The sequence below is a fragment of the Oncorhynchus tshawytscha genome, linkage group LG26 (genome assembly GCF_018296145.1).
Source record: "Oncorhynchus tshawytscha isolate Ot180627B linkage group LG26, Otsh_v2.0, whole genome shotgun sequence".
Classification (NCBI taxonomy): Eukaryota; Metazoa; Chordata; class Actinopteri; order Salmoniformes; family Salmonidae; genus Oncorhynchus; species Oncorhynchus tshawytscha.
Genome location: NC_056454.1, coordinates 14,760,657 through 14,787,151, shown reverse-complemented (window position 1 = coordinate 14,787,151; position 26,495 = coordinate 14,760,657). Strand labels below are relative to the sequence as shown.

Below are 26,495 nucleotides of genomic sequence, written 5' to 3'. Positions count from 1 at the left end.
CATGAAACACGTGTAACAGTTGGGAAAGGATGGTTACCTCAGTGACGACCTTGCTTGGCTGGGAGTTGTCAAGAATAGGCACAAGCTGGGGGAGAGCGTTCTGCCTCTTCTGCCGCTTGGTACCCTGGATTCCCAACGACACCTCAATGGGAATACCATGCAGCTTGTCCCTAATGTTATCCTACAGACAGAGAAAACAATTATGTACACCATCTCCCTTCTAGGTATCCTTTTAGAATCCCAAGAGGGTTAGAAAAATACCAAAAAGTATTACCTGCAGTTTGATTTTTGTCTTGGTGCAAGCTCTTTTGTTTTGTCCCCGGAGGTCCAGAGTTCCGGTCGATTGGAAGTCCTGGTCGGTGCGAGACTTGTCGAGGAAGAGGATCCTGGAGGGAAGCCCTTGCTTCCTGCGATCTGCCTCACCCTCAAATGCGTAGCGGATAGCTGTAAGGAAACATTCCAGAACAACAGTGTGTATTATGTAAGGACAAAGGGATTCAGGACTTTCAGGACTATGACAAAGTATGCCAATTGGGCTGAGGTGAAAGAAGAAAGAGGCTTTGCTTACTTAGTTTTGGGCTGTAGGATACAGGGTTTGCTTTATAGGTGAAACATGCCTCCACGGTCAAGCTATAGACAACAAATGGATTATGAATTCAATTGTGTTAATAGGAAACAAATCTACAGAAGCGCAAAGATGTCAGACATATTTTCAAACATGAGCACTCATCAAATCCCATCAACACCTTACCAGATACTGTTGCCACAGGTTTTCTTTGTGAGGTCAATTTCCTTTGGAGTAATTTTGACATCCTTCTGAATGCTAATAATTGGCCTTGCCCTAAAAAAAAAAGAGTTGTTATGCGAGTTGTTACTGTATGTGTTATCGTGAAATGTATTTGTGAGGTCGTAATTGGATTGTTGTAGATAGCCGAACAAGATCGTTACCGGTAAACGAGAACAGTATCTGAGAGAGACCCAATAGCTATATCAGGATAGGAATTCTTATCTAAATCCATGTTCCCAGCCAGAGAATATCCAAATAATCTGATGATGTTGGGCATTCCCTCAAGGATCTGAAATGACAAATAAATCAATAGGTGAAAATGGGATGCAGCAGTGATGCCATTCCACTACGTCAACAAGCATATCCTGTGACCAATAAAACACTGCATAACCACCTGTGCCGGCTTGGTGTTGATTCCAATAGCAGAACCGTGGTAAATGTACACTTTTCCTGCCCCGGCATCAGCGTAGGGCGCTCCAACAGCAATGTCTGTAAAAGAGAAGCCATTTAGCTATGGAATGTTATGACACAAGCACAGAAAGGTCAGAAATAAGTACAGATGCCAGGTTCCCACCTTGATAGGAATCCTGATTGATGTCACCGATGTTTTCCACTGCCAGCCCAAACATTGAGTCTTTGGTTCCATTGAGGCGGATTGGGGTGATCTTGTCCCACTTTCCTGCCTGGTTGATGTAGACATAAACAGCTCCTCCAAAGTCTCTCTCTTTCATAAAGAACTGAGGGGCTCCCACAACAATATCCTGCCACCTGTGATGCAAAAAAAATAAAGGCGATATTTGAAACATAAGTTACAATATCCATGTAGGTTTGATGACATAATGCGGGGTTCCCCAATAGGCGGGTGATTTTATACTGAACAAAAATATAAACGCAACATGCAACAATTTCAAAGATTTTACTGAGTTACAGTTCATATAAGGAAATCAGTCAATTATGCATTTCACATGACTTGGCAGGGGTGCAGCCAGGCCCACCTACTGGGGAGCCAATCAGAATGAGTTTTCCCCACAAAAGGGCTTTATTACATACAGAAAAACTCCTCAGTTTCATCAGCTGTCCGGGTCGCTGGTCCCAGATGATCCCGCATGTGAAGAAGCCGGATGTGGAGGTACTGGGCTGTCATGGTTACACGTGTGAGGCAGTAGTGAGGCTGATTGGACGTACTGCCAAATCCTCAAAAACAACGTTGGAGGCGGCTTATGGTAGAGAAATGAACATTAAATGCTCTGGCAACAGCTCTGGTGGAGAACCCTGCAGCTGGCCAGCCAATTGCATGCTCCCTCAAAACTTGAGACATCTGTTGCATTGTGTTGTGTGACAAAACTGCACATTTTAGACTGGCCTTTTATTGTCCCCAACACAGGGTGCACCTGAGCAATGATCATGCTGTTTTGTCAGCTTCATGATATGCAACACCTGTCAGGTGGTTGGATTATCTTGTCAAAGGAGAAATGCTCACTAACAGGGATGAACACAAATTTGTGCACAAAATTTGAGTTTTTTTTTTTTTGTGTGCGTATAGGAACATTTCTTTTTTTCCAGCTCATAAAACATGGCACCAACACTTTACATGTTGCGTTTATATTGGTGTTCAGTATATTTGGCCCCACAAGTTTTCTGAGTAAAAAAAAAAAGTTTTTGGGGGGATATAATTTTCCTAAAATCACCAGGAAATCATCTCAAAGGGATTGTAATTCAGGAAATCTGTTCCCAAGTATTCACACTGTGATCGTATCCCAATTAGAGCACTGCACAAGCATGCATTTTAAACCCAAGCCCTACACATGCCCACAATGTTCATGCCCTACCCTACCCAGGCCGATTTGTATCTGCCAAATTTTCGGCCCTGCCCGAAACCAGAAATAACTTCCTCCATTAGTAAATCCGTTAGCTGCTCCTCTCTGTGTGTCACTCACTCCCTGCACGCTACTCACTCTGCATGCACTCTGCTCATGGCGGCTCTGTATCTGTAAGTACCCATAGCAACGGCTCCGCTTGGGCTGCTCTGCTCAATGATGAGACATGAGAGCAGTTAGCTGTTAGCTACTTTTCATCACTGCAAACTCCAACAAAACTCAAGGAACATTAACATTTTCGGTGAAACCTCTCCCATCTTATATTTGACGAGGTTGAAGGACTTCTGACTCCATGTTTTGATCTTAGTCAGATATGACTGTACGACGCAGCAGGGCATGAGCAAATGGCTCAGCTTCAAAATGTTAGTGATCAATTTAGTGATACCCAAGCCCTGCCCATATCCTAGTTATTTATGAAAAAACTGGCCCTACACGGCACTAACCCTATGTATAATGTCAGGGCCTGTCAGACTCAGCTTGGGTAGCAGAGCTCTAATCCCAATGTAATCAAGGTTTGAAATTATTTTGTTTATGCCAAATACTGTACCTGTTTGGGATTCTTGAAGTGAATTTGCAGTGTACAAATTATTTATAACTAAGTTCCGGCCCCCCAACCATCCGCTCAAGGAAAAATGGGCCCACGGCTGAATGTAATTGGGGACCCCTGACATAATGTATGGATAAGCCAAAACTGTGTCACATACCCATCTCCATTCAGGTCGACCACAGCTACATCATATCCAAAAGAAGATGCAAGTCCAGGCCCTTCTAGAATGTACTCCGGGGAGAGTCTTGCGGACGCTTCATTCTCCTTTCTCAACAGGACCACAGCCCCACAGTGATTGGCTCGCGGTGCCCCAGACACAATGGTCAGGCCACGCCCCTTGGTGATGCTATGCCCAGAATCAATGGAAAACCCTGCAACATGAAATAAGAGGAATCTAGATATTGTTCATAAGCTTGTTCAGCTTATATCTTATACTATGTATAATTCAGAGCATTCATCTTTCATGAATAAATGAGTGAATTTGGGATGTAAAGAAAATCACAAGATGTGAACTATAGTAGTCATGTCATCTTGAAGCAGCCAAGACAACATATGTTGATATACATATAAGTCATTCCAGTAAAAACTGCAGTACATTCAAACATTACATTGAAATAATTACATGGTAAATGTTCAGATTATAAACCATTCACAAGTTAACGACCATGTAGATGGAATGGTTAAGAGAGTATGTTTCAGCCACCTCGGAAGTCACAAACCTAAGAAACTATTGGATCGTCACATCCAGAGTTTTCTCAGGGCTGACCTGTAGAGAAGGCGACTTATACAGAAACTGATCAGCGTTGGCAGCAGACAAACTGGCCACGAGCAGGATGCCTAAGCACAGAAAACACGTAGTTCCCGCAGTCAAAGTTCAGACCTACTGTACCCACCTAAGTAGCTGTTAGCAGGCACAGGCACCAGGTCAGGATCCAAGCGGTTCTCATCTCCAACTTCATAAGGTCCGTCATCATAAAATCCCCTTTCCAACAAAGTGTTGTTCTTTTGCTCTACACGTACAATGCCTAGAGTGGTTGAGAGTGAAGATGACAACGGAATGGTGCTGGATTAAATATGATCCTCAACAAAACAATATGAAATCTTCAACAATAATGACACAAGCAAAATGTAACTGGGTGAATTTATTTTTTACAGTTGAAAATAACATTGTATTGAAGGGCCATCCATGGGTGGACTTCTGAATGAATGAAATGTACCCATTCATTCTCAAAGAATGACTTATAAATGGCTCCTGAGTTTAGGTCAACTGTCGTACCCCATCAGAACCCAAAATATAAGCTTGTTCAATGTTTGTAAACAAAGTACATGTAAACACACACTGTGTAGCCTAAAAACATGGTTAAAACTATAATTGTGAAATCATAGATGGTCAGTCCTTGCATCCATAGCTCTGTCTTTAAATTTGAAGGTGGTTACATGTATCCAGCCCCATCCCCAGCTTTTTACAGAAACAGTGGTCGGAAGAATACTTGGTCATTGTTTCAACTGCTGATTGACACTTTAAAGCACAGTAAGGAAATGTCTGATGAAGTCTGTTACAGAGCCTTTCATTACCTCTAGAGGACATGTGAGTCACAATGAACTGCACAGCTCATTCTGCAGAGATTGAAATTGATTTTGATTGATTGAAGTAAATAGGTTTTGATAACATTTACTTTTCACATTGTACATTTTTTTGGTAATTTAGCAGACGTTCTTATCCAGAGCGACTTACAATGGCAACTTAATTGCATACCTTATGAACAGACACCTACCTTTCCAGTTGTAGGCGCCAGGCGCTCCAAACACCACGTAATGGTAGTCCTTGGTGAAAGTGGCAGCCAGACCCTGCTGACAGGAGCCAAACCTCTCATGGCCTCTGGCTCTCCCCTCACAGAACCTCCAGTTCCCTCCATCTTCATCAGAGGATTCATCAATAGTGAGGTCCTGACTCAGGATGTAGCAGCGACCTGTGATGTCACGGGACTCCTGAGCAGTGTCCACAAACAGACGTCTCTGATAGCGGTGAGCACAGGTCTGCAACGACGAGACAGCGGAATCAGCACGCAAGGCAGATCCTAAGCTAATGATACTGTAGATCTGACGCAAAGTTCTGCATGACAGATATACAAAGCACTATGAACCTGGCTAGTAACACAGCAATGCACAGTATTCTCTGACACTGACTTACCACAATCTTCCCTCCGGGGCCCTGGCTGTTAACTGTCACCCCCATCCACTGGTTCTCCTTGTTCTCAACTCTCACATCCTCTGTGGGAATTGATGTTGATTCTCGATTAAGAATGAATTTTACTTACAGTGTATTGTGGTTAATAAAACATAATGTTCAACCATATGTTGTGTAAGAAAGAGAAACAGAGGGAACCAGATTTGAGTAACACCTCACCTTCATTGTCAAAATCGATTCGGTGACAGTCATCGGATTCGGTGGTGATGTCACAACTGTACAGGCCACCGGTTATGTTGGCTCTCTGGTTAGCCAGTGCTTTGGCTCTTGGTGCTCCAATCAACAGTCTGCAAAAAAAAAAAAAAAAAAAATCAACTATTTTCCAATTACTGTCTCTAAGATATTCATGGTCTATAGATGAATGTACTGTGACAATAGCAGATGTTAGAGATGTTTGGTAATCCTATACTGCAGCTGTCATATTCAATAATTCATATTGACCAAAGCGGTCAGTTTAGTAACCCAGAACTGGCCTGGATAACAGACACCATGTCAAACTGGCAAATATAGTACATGTCCACTACTTAATATTCAAACTGCCTGCAATCGTAGTACTGTCTCATAGACTACAAGAAATTGTGAACATGCCATTTGAGATGTACCACAATAAAATAGTTTTTTTTTTGTATTTCATCTGGCTGTCAGTTAATGTCCTCAGAATAATTATTTTTGTGAACTTCTCATGATCTGTCTCTGTAGCACAGTAGTCTACTGTGCTTTACAATTAGCACTAGGCAGAGAAACAGTATGATCTAATTTGGAGCATATTCAATCATACGATTGTCCTGTACAACATTAGTTCACTGACCACAACATATCCAAATCACCCCGAGTGCCGAAGAGAATCTTAACAACCGCAGGGGACAATATCCTGCATGAATACGTTTTAGGGTTGAATAACTTGTAGAGCCATTTATTTATGCCCTCTATTTATGCACAATACTTTATAATAGCTGTGACTGACTGATATCGCAATGAAATGTAATAGCTTAGGAGGGCTTTTAGGAATTGCCTGTAGTTGGCACTTCGCTAAATCACAAAAGCATGTTAGGCTAACACTATAAAAGGGAAACAAACAGAACAACCACAGTGAGAGACAAACACTTCAGCAGGACCTCTCTGGGTCATATTTTCCAGCCTGAACAGTGAGTGAGAGCCACAGCCACATACTAAGGAACACTGAAAACATGATCAGATGCATCAATGAGAATGGCTAACAATACCGAATCCTCCCACCATTAGCTCGGACAAATTGAAAACCCTAGTCCTTGGCGACTCCATTACCCTCAGTATTAGACTTAAAAAGAATCATCCAGCGATCATACGCTGTTTACCAGGGGGCAGGGCTACCAACGTTAAGGCTACGCTGAATTTTGTTATCCACGTCGGCACCAACGATGTTCGGATGAAACAGTTAGAGGTCACCAAGCGCAACATAGCTTCAGCGTGTAAATCAGCTAGAAAGATGTGTCGGCATCGAGTAATTGTCTCTGGCCCCCTCCCAGTTAGGGGGAGTGATGAGCTCTACAGTAGAGTCTCACAACTCAATCGCTGGTTGAAATCTGTTTTCTGCCCCTCCAAAAATATATAATTTGTAGATAATTGGCCCTCTTTCTGGGACTCTCCCACAAACAGGACCAAGCTTGACCTGATGAGGAGTGACAGACTCCATCCTATCTGGATTGGTGCTCTCCTCTTATCTGTGAACATAGACAGGGCTCTAACTCCTCTAGCTCCACAATGAGATAGGGTGCAGGCCAAACAGCAGGCTGTTAGCCAGCCTGTCGGCTTAGCAGAGTCTGCCACTAGCACAGTCAGTGTAGTCAGCTCAGCTATCCCCATTGAGACGGGGGTTGTGCCTAGATTTCGGTTGGGCAAAACTTAACATGGTCGGTGTTTGCCTTAGCAATCTCACTAGAATAAAGACCTCCTCCATTCCTGTCATTATTGAAAGAGATTGTGATATCTCACTTCTCAAAATAGGGCTACTTAATGTTAGATTCCTCACTTCCAAGGCAGTCAACTAATCACTGATCATAATCTTGATGCAATTGGCCTGACTAAAACATGGCTTAAGCCTGATGAATTTACTGTGTTTAATGAGGCCTCTCCTCCTGGTTACACTAGTGACCATATCCCCTGCACATCCCGCAAAGGCAGAGGTGTTGCTAACATTTACGATTCCAAATTTCAATTTATAAAAACAAAAATTACTGTGTTTTCATATTTTGAGCTTCTAGTCATGAAATCTATGCAGCCTACTCAATCCCTTTTTATAGCTACTGTTTACAGGCCTCCTGGGCCATATACAGCATTCCTCACCGAGTTCCCTGAATTCCTTTCGTACCTTGTAGTCATGGCAGATAATATTCTCATTTTTAAATTTAATATTCACATGGAGAAGTCCACAGACCCACCCCAAAAGGCTTTCGGATCCATCATCGACTCAGTGGGTTTTGTCCAACATGTCTCTGGACCTACTCACTGTCACAGTCATACTCTGGACCTAGTTCTGTCCCGCGGAATAAATAATGTGGATCTTAATGTTTTTCCTCATAATCCTGGACTATCGGACTACCATTTTATTACGTTTGCAATCGCAAAAAATTATCTGCTCAACCAAGGATCTTCAAAAGCCATGCCATAAATTCTCAGACAACCAAAAGTTTTGTAGATGCCCTTCCAGACACCTTCCACCTACCCAAGGACATCAGAGTACAACAATCGGTCAACCACCTAACTGAGGAACTTAATTTAACCTTGCGTAATACCATAAATGCAGTCGCACCCCTAAAAACAAAAAACATTTGTCATAAGAAACTAGCTCCCTGGTATACAGAAAATAACAGAGCCCTGAAGCAAGCTTCCAGAAAATTGGAACGGAAATGGCGCTACACCAACTGTAAGTTTTCCGATGAGCTTGGAAAGACAGTACCATACAATATCGAAGAGCCCTCACTGCTGCTCGATCATCCTATTTTTCCAACTTAATCGAGGAGACGAAGAACAATCCAAAATGTGTTCTTGATACTGTCACAAAGCTAACTAAAAAGCAGCATTCCCCAAGAGAGGATGGCTTTCACTTCAGCAGTTAAACATTAATGAACCTCTTTGACAAAAAGATCTAGAAAGCAAATTACGGACTCCTCTTTAAATCTGCGTATTTCTCCAAAGCTTAGTTGTCCTGAGTCTGCACAACACTGCCAGGACCTAGGATCAAGGGAGACACTACATTTTTTAAATACTATATCTCTTGACATATTGATGAAAATAGTCATGGTCTCTAAACCTTCAAGCTGCATACAGAAACCTTTGTTTGCAATTACAGAGATCATACGTTTCATGTAGTTCTTGACCAGGTTTGCACACATTGCAGCAGGGATTATGGCCCACTCCTCCATACAGACCTTCTCCAGATCCTTCAGGTTTCGGGGCTGTCGCTGGGCAATACGGACTTTCAGCTCCCTCCAAAGATTTTCTACTGGGTTCAGGTCTGGAGACTGGCTAGGCCACTCCAGGACCTTGAGATGCTTCTTACGGAGCCACTCCTTAGTTGCCCTGGCTGTGTGTTTCGGGTCGTTGTCATGCTGGAAGACCCAGCCACGACCCATCTTCAATGCTCTTACTGAGGGAAGGAGGTTGTTGGCCAAGATCTCGCGATACATGGCCCCATCCATCCTCCCCTCAATACGGTGCAGTCGTCCTGTCCCCTTTGCAGAAAAGCATCCCCAAAGAATGATGTTTCCACCTCCATGCTTCACGGTTGGGATGGTGTTCTTGGGGTTGTACTCATCCTTCTTCTTCCTCAAAACATGGCGAGTGGAGTTTAGACCAAAAAGCTCTATTTTTGTCTCATCAGACCACATGACCTTCTCCCATTCCTCCTCTGGATCATCCAGATGGTCATTGGCAAACTTCAGATGGGACTGGACATGCGCTGGCTTGAGCAGGGGGACCTTGCGTGCGCTGCAGGATTTTAATCAATTTCTTTGAGACTGTGGTCCCAGCTCTCTTCAGGTCATTTACCAGGTCCTGCTGTGTAGTTCTGGGCTGATCCCTCACCTTCCTCATGATCATTGATGCCCCACGAGGTGAGATCTTGCATGGAGCTCCAGACCGAGGGTGATTGACCATCATCTTGAACTTCTTCCATTTTCTAATAATTGCGCCAACAGTTGTTGCCTTCTCACCAAGCTGCTTGCCTATTGTCCTGTAGCCCATCCCAGCCTTGTGCAGGTCTACAATTTTATCCCTGATGTCCTTACACAGCTCTCTGGTATTGGCCATTGTGGAGAGGTTGGAGTCTGTTTGATTGAGTGTGTGGACAGGTGTCTTTTATACAGGTAACGAGTTCAAACCGGTGCAGTTAATACAGGTAATGAGTGGAGAACAGGAGAGATTCTTAAAACTAACAGGTCTGTGAGAGCCTGAATTCTTACTGGTTGGTAGGTGATCAAATACTTATGTCATGCAATAAAATGCAAATTAATTACTTAAAAATCATACAATGTGATTTTCTGGATTATTGTTTTAGATTCCGTCTCTCACAGTTGAAGTGTACCTATGATAAAAAATTACAGACCTCTACATGCTTTGTAAGTAGGAAAACCTGCAAAATCGGCAGTGTATCAAATACTTGTTCTCCCCACTCTACCTACATGTACGCTAAGGTCACAAGACACAGGCCTCCTTATTGTCCCTAGAATTTCTAAGCAATCAGCTAGAGGCAGGGCTTTCTCCTATAGAGCTCAATTTCCATGGAATGGTCTGCCTAGCCATGTGAGAGAAGTCTTTATTGGACTCATCTCTTCAGTAGGTCCTATGATTGAGTGTAGTCTGGCCCAGAAGTGTGAAGGTGAATGGAAAGGCACTGGAGCAACGAACTGCCCTTGCTGTCTCTGCCTGGCCAGTTCCCCTCTCTCCACTGGGATTCTCTGCCTCTAACCCTATTACAAGGGCTGAGTCACTGGCTTACTGGTGCTCTTACATGCCGTCCCTGGGAGGGGTGCTTCACTTGAGTGGGTTGAGTCACTGATGTCATCGTCCTGTCTGGGTTGGCACCCCCCTCAGGTTCATGCCGTGGCTATACTCGGCGTTAGCGCATATCAAATCAAAGTTTATTTGTCAAGTGCGCCAACTACAACAGGTGTAGACCTTATAGTAAAATGCTTACTTACAGGCTCTAACCAATAGTGCAAAAAACATATAAGGTGAACAGTAGGCAAGTAATGAAATAAAACAACAGTAAAAGACAGTGAAAAACAGGGTAGTAAGTTGGTGGTTGAAGATATCCCTCTAGTGGTGTGGGGGCTGTGCTTTGGCAAAGTTGGTGGGGTTATATCCTGCCTGGTTGGCCCTGTCCGGAGGTATAGTCAGATGGGGCCATAGTCTCCCAACCCCTCCGGTCTCAGCCTCCAGTAAATATGCTGCAATAGTTTGTGTTGGGGGCCTAGGGTCTGTCTGTCTGTCTCTCTTTCTGTCTCTCTGTCTCTCTTTCTGTCTCTCTATCTCTCACTCACTCATTATGCTGATTGACATAATTTGAGTCAATTGGAGGTGTATCCGTGGATGTATTTCAAGGCCTACCTTCAAACTCAGTGCCTTTTTGCTTGACATCATCATGGGAAAATCAAAAGAAATCAGCCATGACCTAAGAAAATAAATTGTAAACCTCCACAGGTCTGGTTCATCCTTGGAAGCAACTTCCAAATGCCTGAAGGTACCACGTTCATTTGTACAAAAATTGTACGCAAAGTATAAACACCATGGGACCACACAGCCGTCATACCGCTCAGGAAGGAGACACGTTCTGTCTCCTAGAGATGAACGTACTTCATCTCCCAGAACAACAGCAACGGACCTTGTGAAGATGCTGGAGGAAACAGGTACAAAAGTATCTACAGTAAAACGCTCAGCAAGGAAGAAGCCACTGCTCCAAAACCGCCATAAAAAAGCCAGACTACAGTTTGCAACTGCACATGTGCACAAAGATCGTACTTTTTGGAGAAATATCCGGTCTGGTCTGATGGAACTTCCAAAGTTGTGGCAAAATGGCTTAAGGACAACAAAGTCAAGGTATTGGAGTGGCCATCACAAAGCCCTGACCTCAATTCTGTAGAACATTTGTGGGCAGAACTGAAAAAGCGTGTGCGAGCAAGGAGGCCTACATGCCTGAATCAGTTACACCAGCTTTGTCAGGAGGAATGGGCCAAAATTCACCCAACTTATTGTGGGAAGCTTGTGGAAGGCTACCCGAAACTTTTGACCCAAGCAAAACAATTTAAAGGCAATGCTACCAAATACTAATTGAGTGTATGTAAACTTCTGACCCGCTGGGAATGTGATGAAAGAAATAAAAGCTGAAATAAATCATTCTCTACTATTATTCTGACATTTCACATTCTTAAAATAAATTGGTGATCCTAACTGACCTAAAACAGGGCATTTTTTACTAGGATTAAATGTCAGGAATTGTGAGAAACTGAGTTTAAATGTATTTGGCTAAGGTGTATGTAAACCTCTGACTTCAACTGTAGTTGTAAAATTTGGCAAGTCACTGAAGGGTAACATCGACATTCACACGCAGCACTCCAGCCTTTGCGTACAAAGTCTAGGTGACACATGAAAACAGGCTGCTCATTTCTAAAGGAGAATATATATATATTTTTTAAGTACTTATAGATAAGCACCTTATTCCCCTGTTATAATGTTTACCCAACAGCTTCTGATCTATAGGGAACTATTAAGCAATTAGACTCAAGCCAGGCTGGACTTAGTCCACAAGACAAAAAGTCAAAAGTGCTACTGGTAGTTGAGAACTTTGACAGTCATGGAACTTGCCTGACGACTCATCCTGAATTTAATTTCGCTGCTGTATCAATCGCTCCATACATCAGTCTGAACCCGCTATCCTAGAAGTAGTTTGTGCTGACGTAAAAATGACGTCATTCATGATTCGTGTTGGCCGGCTCTGGCCCAATGCATCGGTTTCTTGAACCAAACAGAATGGTTAGAATGTGTACACATTCTAGAAGTCCTCGGGGAGGAAGCAAATCCAGACTCACCGTGGAGAAGAAACGTTAGTGGGCGTGGCGTTTGACAGGCGCGATGTGGATGGGTAGCCAGGCAAAGACGGAACTGCCAACAAGTTACACTTAGGGGAAAGGAGACTCATTTTCCAAGTACAACCAGGTTTGAAAAGGTTCAAAGCATCGGAAATGAACTTTTTAGGACCCATTATCAAAAATAACATTGCAACTCTACTGTCCTATGTTCCTCTAAAAAAGAAACCCCCAGGTTATAGCATCAAGTTAGCTGAGCTACTAAGTGCATGGAGAGCCATCATATTCCTACCCATGTCAAGAAGTCTAAGACAGTCGGATTGGTTACAGACTATGGCTAAGAGGGGTGGCAATATTTGCGGTGTGTCAATAAAAGTTTTAAGACCCACAAAAAGCAGTAACGCAGTTGATAATGGCAGGGACATTGAGAGCAGAAGTGCAGCCTATCCAGCCATGACGCACAGTGCCCATGGAAACATATTTTTGTTGTTGTTGAAAAATGTAGTATTTAGAAACATTTTTAAAAAAAATTGGTTTTCCCCCGATTTCATTTCATTTGATTCAAAACCAACCATAGCCTACCCTCCCCTTAATCATGGCTGGTTTAGCAACATAGCACATAGTGTGTCTTTTTTATTTTGAACCTCATTCTTTTTTATTACTCACAATTCGCATCCCTGCATTTTGCTTGTTCACGTAGGCTATTCATCCCCCTTTTGGAAGAGCACTCATCATCCCATTACCAAAGACACACTCCTCATCTGATTACCAAAGACACACTCCTCATCTGATTACCAAAGACACACTCCTCATCCGATTACCAAAGACACACTCCTCATCCGATTACCAAAGACACACTCCTCATCTGATTACCAAAGACACACTCCTCATCTGATTACCAAAGACACACTCCTCATCTGATTACCAAAGACACACTCCTCATCTGATTACCAAAGACACACTCCTCATCTGATTACCAAAGACACACTCCTCATCTGATTACCAAAGACACACTCCTCATCCGATTACCAAAGACACACTCCTCATCCGATTACCAAAGACACACTCCTCATCCGATTACCAAAGACACACTCCTCATCCGATTACCAAAGACACACTCCTCATCCGATTACCAAAGACACACTCCTCATCCGATTACCAAAGACACACTCCTCATCCGATTACCAAAGACACACTCCTCATCCGATTACCAAAGACACACTCCTCATCCGATTACCAAAGAGACACTCCTCATCCGATTACCAAAGACGCACTCCTCAAATACTATTCAGTCCTCCTATCATTTTTGGGAGAATCTGCCACACACATAGGCAACGATAATTGACAGGAGCCTAGTATTTAGTACAGACGTGCAAATGTTATGCGTAAAGACATTTAAGCTTACGCGTGCACACAGTGCCATGAAACGAGAGAAGTGATTTATGATGTCATGCATCTGACTCGGTCCTACCTAGAAATATTGTTGTTGGTTGTTTTTTGTTGAATTCTGATTCAAAACCAAACTTCCATGGCTTCGAATGCAACGCAGTTGGGTCTGTTATTTCTGCAGAAGTGCAAACACAGTATGATCTGTAAGAGGGTTCTATGATGTTTGTAAAGCCTGATTTTACAAACAATGTTTGGATGTGCGTAAAACCCTCCATAGTCTAAGTTGCCTTGTCTGTATTATTATGCGCCCCACAGGGAGCAATTATGGTGTCTGTAACTGTCTCTATACATAGCCTATTTAAAACAAGTTGTTGTTAAGTTTTTTGTGTGTGTCGTTTTAGGCCTTATCAATAGCCTAGTGAATTTGATCTTGCTTATTGACTACGTTTGGCATGTCCATATCCAGACTGCAATTTACAGTAAGGCTAGCCCCTATATCAGTGTGAATGCTATACTGTAGCCTATGTTTAACTATGTATCTCCATACTGAACCAATGCAATTAGAAGACTGTGGACTGCAAACAGGTTCAACATATTTAGCAAATATGGGGCAGGCTATTTAACAAAGGAGGCTATAAGGGACTAACTTTCAAATTGGAGTTGATGACAAAGCAATACATAAAATACCGTAAATACACAACATGAAGCAACCACATATTTAGCCATGGAGCACGTTCTGATTGGCTAGTGAGGGGCCAAGCCTTCACACACCCACAAGTTGTTTATTCTCCAAAACCCAGCCCTTTCACGGCATCGCCAGCTACTACGCCCATAATTCCAATTGTGAAAATAGTTCAAATATTTCTGACACACCCCTGAACCTATAACGCTACCACCAGCGCTACGATTTACAATTGCGTTAGGCATTTTAAAATAGAGCCCAACGTGTAAATGAATAGTGGTGGCCAAACTGTAGTTGTATCCTGTGACCTTGCTGACCTTTTTCCCCAAATGTTGTGTGATGCTGACCCTACAGCTGTGCACTCAAAGCCCCCAGAACCACTGCAGCTGTTCTAACTGTGTCTGTTTACCTACACCAACACTTGGCACTGGCCTAGAGTTGGCTTGTTACACCAGCCAGGCCATAACAACATTTGGCAAAAGTGTGTGGTTTTTCAAACCACCAGGGCCTGAGCTCCTCTATCACTGCTAATAAATCAGTGTCTCAGTCTCTACCCAGGAGATTATAACCTGCCTTTGAGCTTTCCTGGGACACAGCCAACTGCCAGGCTCTTGAGAAATTCCAAGCTTCTGTTTTTCCATCAAAGATCATGAAATGTAAACCTCCTGTTCCAGGCCCTGGATCTCCTGCCCTGCTAGGCCCCGAGTTGGCTGTCACTCTAGGTCTGCAGTCCCTGCTCCTAGCCAGTTCGCAGCCCCCAGCCTCAGCCAGTGCCCAGCCACCTGTCCTAGCACTATGCTCCCAGATCCCTGCTCAGCTAGGCTTGCAGGCCTCTGTCTTAGTAGGCCCTGAGTTTCCTGCCCGGCTAAGCCCTCAGCCTCCTGACCTGGGGGAACCACTGTTCACTGACCCAAGGGCCGGCTGTCTCCAGTTCTGGGAGGCCGCCCCACCTCCTGCACTTGAAGACCCTTGGCCATCACGCCTGGGAAATCACCTGACCTCATCTCTGGGGCCCAGCCTGCCCCTACCTTCGGATCTCTGATGAGCCTCGCCCAGAGGTCTCCACCTACTCCACCATGGGAGCCATCATCTTCAGCAGTAGGGAGAAGTCACTAACTCAGTGCCCAGGAATGGGCCCCAGCGGCCTTCAACCAGCTGAGATAGAGGATCTTCCACCATGCCTGTGGCATCCCATGGGATGGCCAGACACTGTTCCTCCTCGTGGGGTGGCTCCTCCGTCCTTACGTGCCCCAAAGCCGCACCCTCCAGGCCCTCATGGTCCTCTAAAGTGACACTTGCTATCAGCTGCCCCTCTAGTTTGGCCAGAGGCACAGTAGGACTGGACCCCACTTTGTCTGGTCCCTTAGCTGCTCTGACCCTGTGCCCTGCCTGTCCTGCTGGATAGGACAAGGCACTTAAAGACTATGCCCCACATTGAGGCATTTCCGAAGTTGTTTGGATTTCCGTAAGAAATCCAAGGGCGGCTGTAAAAAAGGCCATTCCTTTCAGCCAATCAGCAGGTTTGAATGGTCATTTGGATGCTGGCTCCGCCCACCGTAGCTCAGTGTTTTTTAGTCTTCGACAGAAGATGCGTTTTCAGTTTATTTTAGAAGTGTTGTGTGTGCATCCACAATGTAAGTTGGGGCTTTATATTGTTGGGGATTGTTTATGATGATTACTGCATGCTACTGAAACCTGAATAATGTTGGTTATCTTGTTACATCTATAACGTAGTTGTTCTGTTGCCAGTTGGTATCATTGTTTACCTGTTTAACTAATACATATCGTCAGTACAGAATTGCCAGTTAATATGACTTTTGCATGTCTGTATTTACACTATATGACCAAAAGTATTTGCACACCTGCTCGTCGAACATCTCATTCCAAATTCATGGGCATTAATATGGAGTTGGTCCCCCTCTTGTTGCTATAATAGGCTCAATTCTTCTGGGAAGGCTTTCCACTAGTTGGAACATTGCTGCGGGGACATTCAGCCACAAGACCATTAGTGAGGTTGGGCACTGATGTTGGGCGATTAGGCCTGGCTCGCAGTCAGGGTTCCAATTCATCCCAAAGGTGTTCAACGGGGTTGAAGTCAGGGCTTTGTGCAGATCAGTCAAGTTCTTCCACACAGATCTTGACAAACCATTTCTGTATGTACCTCGCTTTGTGCACGGGGGCACTGTCATGCTGAAACAGGAAAGGGCCTTTCCCAAAATGTTGCCACAATGTTGGAAACACAGAATCGTCTAGAATGTCATTGTATGCTGTAGCGTACAGATTTCCCTTTACTGGACCTAAGGGGTCTAGCCCAAACAATGAAAAACATTATTCCTCCTCCACCAAACTTTACATTTGACACTATGCATTCGGGCAGGTAGCGTTCTCCTGACATACGCCAAACTCAGATTCATCCGCCGGGCTACCAGATGGTGAAGCGTGATTTATCACTCCAGAGAACGTGTTTCCACTGCTTCAGAGTCCAATGGCGGCGAGCTTTACACCACTCCAGCTGGCGTCTTGGAATTGATGATCTTAGGCTTGTGTGAGGCTGCTCTGCCATGGAAATCCATTTCATTAAGCTCCTGATGAACAGTAGTTATTGTGCTGATGTTGCTTCCAGAGGCAGTTTGGAACTCGGTAGTGAGTGTTGCAGCTGAGGACAGACCATTTTTACTCGCTACGTGCTTCAGCACTCTGCAGTACCATTCTGTGAGCTTATGTGGCCTACCACTTCACGGCTGAACCGTTGTTGCTCCTAGACATTTCCACTTCACAATAACAGCACTTACAGTTGACCAGGGCAGCTCTAGCAGGGCAGAAATTTTACTTACTGACTTGTTGGAAAAGTGGAATCATATGACGGTGCCACGTTGTAAGGGCATTCTATTGCCAATGTTTGTCTATGAAAATTGCATGGACGTGTGCTCAATTTTATACAGCTGACAGCAATGACTGTGACTGAAATAGCCGAATGCACTCATTTGAATGGGTGTCCACATACTTTTGTATATATATAGTGTATTATTATGAGTATGTTGTGCATGCTACTATTACTGGAAGATAATGTGTTATATGCCAGATAAAGTTATCAAATTAGTAGAAGACTCTAAATGGCCTGGTGCACTCTGCATGCACACTTGATTTATGGCCTATCAGATAAGATCTCTAGCTGGCCAGAGAGAGAAGGCCATCAATTCTGACTGGCAGCAGTTATTAGCCTCTCTCTCTGCCAAGATGTTGACATCTCATCTTTAGTTGTGTGAATTGGTGTCTGCAATGGTAATGATAGGTTACGTAGTCTACAGTCAGTAACGGTGTGTGGATAAAATCACTGGGGAAGCCAAGTCCCAAAAAAAGCCATTTTTCAACCTGTTGTGATAATTGCATTGTTTGCTCTATAACCCGTTAGTTCATAAGCCTTGCGACTGTGATATACTGTATAGGCCTAAGGCAGAGACAATGAGAAGAATACATTCAATCACACCTTTGTTTCATCACAAAACCAGAGAGCATCATCTGTCCAGTGAAGTCAAAATCAAATCAAATTGTATTTGTCACATGTGTCGAAAATAGAGTTGAGAACATATGTACTAAATAAACTAAAGTTTAAAAAAATAAGTACAAAAATAAGTAACAATAATGAGGCTATATACAGGGGGTACGGGTACTGAGTCAATGTGCGGGGGTACAGGTTAGTCCAGGTAATTTGTACATGTAGGTATGGGTAAAGGGACTATGAATAGATAATAAACAGCGAGTAGCAGGAGTGTAAAAACAAAGGGAGGGTGTCAATGAAAATAGTCCGGGTGGTCATTTGATCAATTGTTCAGCAGTCTTATGGCTTGGGGGTAGAAGCTGTTAAGGAGCCTTTTGGACCTAGACTTGGTGCTCTGGTACTGTTTCCGTGCAGTAGCAGAGAGAACAGACTATGACTTAGGTGACTGGAGTCTTTGACTTTTTTGGGGGGACTTCCTCTGACACTGCCTAGTATATAGGTACGGGATGGCAGGAAGCTTTGCCCCAGTGATGTACAGGGCTGTACGCACTACCCTCTGTAGTGCGTTACGGTCGAAATGCCGATGCTCTCGATGGATCTGGGGACCCATGCCAAATCTTTTCAGTCCCGAGGGGAGAAAGGAGTTGTCATGGTCTCTTAATTATTTTCTTGGTGTGTTTGGACCATGACAGCTTGTTTGTTGGTGAAAGCATATTGCATGTAACAAACATGACCTACAGCATGGTCAAGCAAGTTAATGTTTCCAACAATTTTAGAACCACAGAGAGTTACCGCAAGTCGCAAAGAAAACAGGAGCTGCCTACACTATTCCAACACCATTTCAACATCATCAAATCACCTCTGCTTAGTCTAATACAGTGGCAACTAAAATATTCCAAAAACAATTTAGTCCAATCAACTTAAGCTAAATATGATGTGGCTGTCCATGGTTCTGATGTGTGTGTGTGTATTTATGCAGGTAGAAAAAAACATGTTGACTCACTACCTGTAGAGGAAAGCCAATGCCATCCTCCTCTCTTCATGTTGACGAAACGGTCTATGACTGTCATACAGTACACGTTTTTATTTTTTGTTGTCCTTAGGCTACCTGAATAAAATGCTCGCTCGCTAGCATAACTTCCTTTCATGTGCAACGTTAGCTAGTTAACGTTAGCCGTCTACATCTAGTTACATATTGAACTTCCATCATCTCAGTCCAGGGGCACTATGTATAAATTTATGGTTGGATCGCCGTTATAATAATTGGCCAGTAAGATGAATTAAGTAAAACCACAAGTCCAAATCCCTATCTCCATCCATAGCTAATTTAGGAAAGGGCCCATCTTAGCTAGCTAGCTAGCCACCAGAGGACGACAACACAAGGGCCAGATGTATACAGAACGGTGCATTTATGATGTGTGTGTGCGCAACTCTGTGGTGGTTGCCAAGAGCCAATAAAACTCTGAATATGGACACATCTGCCTGGTTTTTGCCGGACCGCCTGTAGTGGGCAGATCTTAGTCAATCAGCACATAGCGGGTAAGGGCTCAGAAGTCAACTGCTCAGATGTGCTCCAGCTAGCCATTTTTTTCAATAGTAAATAGCTCAGACTTCATGGATTGTTAATTATCTAAGTTATGCAATGATTGGGCTTCCATGTTTTTAAATGGTGCACAATGCACTGTACTTACACAGATGTTTGACAGTTAAAATCCCAGTGTGTTCTGTCTGGACCACTGCCCTTAGCACTCCTGTTCTAAACCAATAACTAACCTTGACTCATGTCACACGTAGCCACTCTCACTGTTGGGAAAACAACAGGTCACAGATCATTGCTCTTTTCACAGGAATAAATCTCAACTGTCAAAGAATGGATCACAGCTTAATAGTGAAAACCATGGTCACACCACTGAAGATGCCAGAGTTGTTATTTAGTAGAATGACAACTGTTTGTTTTATAGACCAGGGTTTATAAACATGTTATGAACTCATTCAATAAGTGCAAAAGGCTGGAGTCCTTGGTGAAAGGAAATATTGACAGTAAGAACCCCAGACAAAGTACACTGAACAAAAATATAAACGCAACATGTAAAGTGTTGGTCACAGAAAGATCCCAGAAATGTTCCAGATGCACAAAAAAGCTTATTTCTCTCAAATGTTGTGCACACATTTGTTTACATCCCTGTTAGTGAGCATTTCCCCTATTGCCAAGATAATCCATCCACCTGACAGGTGTGGCATATCAAGAAGCTGATTAAACAGCATGATCCTTACACAGGTGCACCTTGTGCTGGGGAAAGAAAAGGCCAAATGTACAGTTTTGTCACACAACACAATGCCACAGATGTCTCAGGTTTGAGGGAGTGTGCAATTTGCTGGCTGACTGCAGGAATGTCCACCAGAGCTGTTGCCAGAAAATTGAATGTTAATATATCTACAATAAGCCGCCTCCACCTTTGTTTTAGAGAATTTGGCAGTACATCCAACCGGCCTCACAACCGCAGACCATGTGTATGGCGTTGTGTAGGTGGACGGTTTGCTGATGTCAACGTTGTGAACAGAGTGCCCCATGGTGGCGGTGGGGTTATGGTATGGGCAGGCATAAACTACGGACAATGAACACAATTGCATTTTATCGACGGCAATTTGAATGCACAAAAATACTGTGATGAGATCCTGAGGCCCAATGTGAGGCCCACTTTTTTTAAGGTATCTGTGAAAACAGATGCATATCTGTATTCCCGGTCATGTGAAATCCATTGATTAGGGCCTAATGAATTTATTTCAATTGACTGATTTCCTCATATGAACTGTAACTCAGTCAAATCTTTGAAATTGTTGCATGTTGCGTTTATATTTTTGTTCAGTATAATACTGTTTGACCAATTGACACTGCCAAAAGGCTTCTGAAATGATAACAGTAATATTATACTTTTTAAATAACAGCTAGGCATGCATTACAGTGTCCAATACTGTGAAAAGGGGTTAGATAGATACCCCTTGAGTAGTCACTTGTTACTGGGGATTTAGAGTCACTTTCTTTGGAACAAATTCAATTAACATGCAAGATTTCTCGAGTGACAAAGCTTGTTACCTCTGGTTTGCCATTGTTAACTTGTAGCAAGGTCTCTGTCAAAAGGGCATTCTTAATACACACAATGCCTGGCCACACGCTCTACTGAATATAAATCCTCACTGTGCTCTTACTACAGCGCATTCAACATGTAGGTCTACAAAACATTGGGAGTAAAAATCTTCAAAATTCCTTAACGTAATTTCTACAAGTATTTAAAATCTGACAACGAATCTGTCATTATTCCCATGTAGGAAAAGCAATGGATAATGTATCTACATAATGAAACAATTGTGGAAAGTTGCTTTTAATTAGGAAAGGTTTTCAACAAAACGTATTAGTTTTAAATGTACCTATTCACCTCCGTCGACAAGAAAACGGTCCCATAAGAATTTGGCCAATGAACCTGCTACCATGCTTCGAGAGATGAATGATCCAACTATGCGTAAAGTGGAGATGTAAAATAAGTAGCAAACCAAACTCAAACGTAGCGCAATAAACGCAACAGAACTCATACAGCAACAACAACACAAACAAACAAAAAACAAATCTTACATTGTTTTATCTGAAGGATTAAGTTGCCGGTGCATGGCTAGAGAGAATCCAAATAAACTGCCCGGTTCTCCGTCTTTCCTCAGGACATTCAAGGTATCCAGGTTGAAGCCTGATATATGGGTCCATTCTAGCAAACAAATAAGTACCACGTGAATTGGAAAATATATTCTCGGGTGCACCATTGCGTTAGGACCTAAGGGTACCACTATAGTTCAATGCTGTGCTGCTTGTTCCACTACCCCTCGCTCAGGATTCGCTGCAGAATTCAATGACCTGCTGAATGCCTCTGTTGTTATCCCGGGTTTACGGATTAGTAATCGTGCACTACAGCGCTCCTCCTCTGCTCCCTCCACCCTTTACGTCACCACACAAATCCCTAACAGTTTTCTAACTTTGGGGTTTGATTTGACCTCCAGTCCCTGCCCATTCAGTCGTCTTCATTCATTCCAGTTCACATTAGAGGTAACATTTTATAAAAATATACACGGTGTCATTAAATTAAATCAAAGTACACTGTAGCCAATATTGATCAGAAATGGCTATTTGGTAACCAGACTGGACTGAGAGGCACATTAAGTCTATTCATCAACATGTACAGTATATTTATCAATAATCACACTCTTATGCCCAGAACTGATCATCAAAAGAGGTCCATGTGTCTTAGGGCATCTAGCTAATAATGCACGAGTGGCCAGGGCTTTTAGTCTTTGCAGACAGTAAATGTAGTGGTTGGACGCAGATGGACACTAGGTCAAATGTGAAGCTAATCAATTGGACAAATGAACCTCCCAAATCCAGGTGGACAATGGGGTAGGTAGGATTGGCACTGACTCGACACTCTGCCTCAAGCCTTTTGTGTTCATTAAGCTGCAGGGAATGGAGCCTCTCAAATTCAAGCTCCATAAAAAAAACACGAGAGTCGGGGAATGTCTTGTGTCATGGTAGTTTGCCAAGTTGATTAAAATGTTTAAAGCTTCTTAAAACAAGGAATATTTTTTGATAGACAATGGTCCAATTGATAGGCGCCTAATCATTCATCCAAAAGAGAACGGCTTCTGAAATATGAATGACCATTCTGACTAACAACACCTGGTGGACACACTGTTCATGAATTAGTCATGATTCCTAAATGTGGTCTCTGCGTTTACGTCACAATTGAGGAAAGGTCTTCAGGAAATGGCATCCTCCTCTCCAAGCTCCTTGGAACATCCCTTTACAGGAAGAACCCAGCCCATGTGCCAGCCATGCCCTGCTATCTTCTCAAGACATATTGGGAACGTAAAAAACAAATGGATGAGTCACTCAGAGCCACTGTAAGACAGCGCTGAGAACACTTTTAACTCTTAACTGTCTGTCAAGGCAGCCAAATTTTAATGTCACATGCACAAGTATAGTGAAATGTATCTCTGGCAAATCTATAAACCCAACAATGCAATGATCAATATTAATGTAATAGTAAAGGTAACATAAGGTAGAACAAAAACACATGAGGAATAAAGATACACTGAACAGATATATAATCGGAACATGTAAAGTGTTGGTCACATGTTTCATGAGTTGAAATATAAGACTCCAGAAATGTTCCATACACACAGAAAGCTTATCTCTCTCTTATTTCTGTTTACATACCTGTTAGTGAGCATTTCTCCTCTGCTAACGTAATCCATCCACCTGACAGGTGTGGCATTACACAGGTGCACCTTCTGCTGGGGACAATAAAAAAGGACACTCTAAAATGTGCAGTTTTGTCACACAAGACAAAGCCACAGATGTCTCAAGTTTTGAGGGAGTGTGCAAATTGGCATGCTGTCTGTAGGAATGCCCACCAGAGCTGTTGCCAAAGAATTGAATGTTCATTTCTTTACCCCAAGCCACCTCCAACGTTATTTTAGAGAATTTGGCAGTACGTCCAACCGGCCTCACAACCGCAGACCATGTGTAACCACGCCAGCCCAGGACCTCCATATCCGGTTTTCTCACCTGTGGGATGTCTGAGACCAGCCACCCGGACAGCTGATGAAACTGTGGGTTTGCCCAACCGACAAATTTCTGCACAAACAGTAGGAAAACATCTCAGGTAAGCTCATCTGTGTGCTCATCGACCTCACCAGGATCTTGACCTGACAGCAGTTTGGCGTCGTAACCGACTTCAGAAGGAAAATGTTCACCTTCGATGGCCACTGGCACACTGGAGAAGTGAGCTCTTCACAGATGAATCCCGGTTTCATCCCGGTGTACCGGGCAGATGGCAGACAGTGTGTATGGCATTGTGTGGGTGAGAGGTTTGCTGATACCAATGCTGTGAACAGAGTGCCCCATGGTGGTGGTGGGGTTACGCAAATATCGAGTAACTTCGCACAGCCATTAAAGAGGAGTGGGACACACTTTTCACAGGCCACAATCAACAGCCTAATCAACTCTATGCAAAGGAGATGACTTGGGCTGCATAAGGCCAATGGTTGTCACACCAGATACTGACTGGTTTTCTGATTCACACCCCTACCTTTTTTTAAGGTATCTGTGACCAACAGATGCATATCTGTATTCCCAGTCATATGAAATATATAGATTAGAGCCTAATTTGTTTATTTCAATTGACTGATTTGCTTATATGAGCTGGATCTCAGTAAAATCTTTTAAATTGTTGCAGTTATATTTTTGTTCAGTATATTTAGAGGGTCAGTTCCAATACCATATTTATAATGTGCAGAATACTGGAGTGATAGAGGTAGATATGTATCAGGGTAAGGTGACTAGGCATCGGGATGTATGATAAACGGAGTAGCAGCAGCGTAAATTAAGATTACATGTGAGTGTGTGTGTGTGTGTGTGTAGAGTCAGTATAAATGTGTGTGCATGTACTGTGTGTGTTGGAGTGTCAGTGTGCGTGTGTGTAGAGTCCTGTGAGTATGCATAAAGTCAAAGATAAATTCAGATAGTCCATTGATGTTGTTGTCCCAGCACCACACTGCCAGGTCACTGGTCTCCTCCATGCAGGGTGTCTCATCGTCGCTAGTGATCAGGACTACCATTGTCAGCAAACTTGATGATGGTGTTGGAGTTGTGTTTTGCCAAGCGGTCATGGGTGAACAGTCAGTACAGGAGGGGACTAAGCACACATCCTTGTGGGGCCCCCGTGTTGAGGGTCAGCATGGGGTCGACCCGTCAGGAAGTCCAGTATTGTGTTGCAGAGGGAGGTGTTCAGTCCCAATATCCTTAAGCTTGGTGACGAGCTTGGAGGGGACAATGGTGTTGGGGACGTATGCACATTGGAGTGGGTTTGGGATGTCTGGGATGATGGAGTTGATGCGTGTCATAACCAGCCTTTCAAAGCACTTTATGATTACAGATGTGAGTGCTGTAGGGCAGTGTTCATTGTGGCATAAAGCCTTAAAGTTCTTGGGAACAGGAATGATGGTAGTCATCTTAAAATGTGGGGATTTATAGACTGGGACAAGGATAGGTTGAAAATCCATGTGAATATGCCTGCCAGCTCATCTGCCCTATGCGACAGGCATAGGTGCTTGTGTAATATGATTCCACCTTATTCCTATATTGGACTTTTGCTCGTAGCAGGACTTCATGTACTTGTTCCTGTCCTCAGCTATGGCCTCAGAGTTGTCAGCGATAGCCCTGTGTGTGGTAGCCCTGTCCTTTAATTTAGCACCAACCTCTATGTTAATCCAGGGCTTTTGATTGGGAAAGCAGCAAACCTTCACTGTGGGGAGAATGTCGCCGATGCATTTCCTTGTGAAGCCGGTGATAGAGGTGGTTTGCTCGTTGATGTTATTGGCGGAGTCTCGGAACATATTCCAATCAGCGCTAGCAAAACAGTCCTGTAGCATAATCTCTGATACTGATTACCATTTTTCAATGGAGTGAGTCACAGGGACTTCCTGTTTGAGCTTATTCTTGTGAACCGGAAGCAGGAGTACAGAGTCATGATCTGATTTGCCAAACGGGGGAGGGCCTTGTATGCTTGCTTTTGTGTAGAGTAACAGTGGTCTAGGACTCTATCGTCCCTAGCGGCAAAAGAGACGTGTTGATGGAAGTTGAGCGTCACGTGTCTTAATGACAGAGAATTAAAATCACCACCAATGAGGAAGGCATCCTCTGGATGTCAGTTTCCCTGCTTGTTTATAGCCTTCATACAGTTTGTTAAGTGCCAACTTGTTATAGTTATTGTCCTGAAGTGGAATGTATACAACAGTCACGATAACAGCTGAAAACTCCCTTGGGAGGTAGAAGGGTCGGCATTTGACCATCAGGTATTCCAATGGCTTGAGACAACCACTGCACTCAAGTCAGAACACCATTTTTTGTTAATGAAGAGGCACACCCCTCCCCCTCTCAATTGCCCTGACTCTAATGTCCTGTCCGCTCTCTGAATGGAGAATCCAACGAGTTGGAAAACCATGTTTCAGAAACGCAGAGAATATTGCAGTTACGAGAGTCCTGTTGGTAGCCAATCAGTGACTGGCCAATAGAAAGGAGGAAAGAGGTGGCCGGTTTTCCCTTTGCTTTAATCTCGTCAGAATTCCCCCTCTCTTGCCTCTGTAATGCCGCCATTTCCTCTTGGTTACCCTGAAATTACAGAAAGAGCCCAGGGCAGATGAGTCGAAGTCAAAGTCGAAGCTGGAATTGGGGTAAGTAACTGCAGATCTCATTTTCAAAAGTTATCATCGGTTATAAGAAACGGTAGTGGATACATTTTGTGAAAATGCACAAAAAAAATCACAAGGGGTAGGAGCCATCCAGTACGGCGTCATCTTGTCTG

The 26,495-nt window shown here is 43.5% G+C and overlaps 1 protein-coding gene across 2 annotated transcripts in view; it reads right to left on the bottom strand.

Moving 5' to 3' along the window:
- Window positions 1-22,056, bottom strand: part of LOC112225238 (integrin alpha-6) — a 31,160-nt gene extending 9,104 nt beyond the window's left edge. Inside the window, exons 1-13 of one of the 2 annotated variants that reach the window (XM_024388991.2) lie at window positions 21,719-22,056; window positions 5,619-5,746; window positions 5,403-5,482; window positions 4,987-5,248; window positions 4,105-4,236; window positions 3,369-3,582; window positions 1,362-1,555; window positions 1,182-1,276; window positions 949-1,076; window positions 752-841; window positions 569-630; window positions 275-444; window positions 38-181 (exon numbers count right to left, since the gene is read on the bottom strand). In XM_024388991.2, coding sequence (XP_024244759.1) covers window positions 38-181; window positions 275-444; window positions 569-630; window positions 752-841; window positions 949-1,076; window positions 1,182-1,276; window positions 1,362-1,555; window positions 3,369-3,582; window positions 4,105-4,236; window positions 4,987-5,248; window positions 5,403-5,482; window positions 5,619-5,746; window positions 21,719-21,900 — 1,881 coding nt within the window. In that variant the 5' untranslated portion in view covers window positions 21,901-22,056. The remainder of the gene's footprint in view (window positions 1-37; window positions 182-274; window positions 445-568; window positions 631-751; window positions 842-948; window positions 1,077-1,181; window positions 1,277-1,361; window positions 1,556-3,368; window positions 3,583-4,104; window positions 4,237-4,986; window positions 5,249-5,402; window positions 5,483-5,618; window positions 5,747-21,718) is intronic. The other variant, XM_024388992.2, reaches the window with a different exon arrangement.
- Between the last annotated feature and the right edge of the window lie 4,439 nt (window positions 22,057-26,495).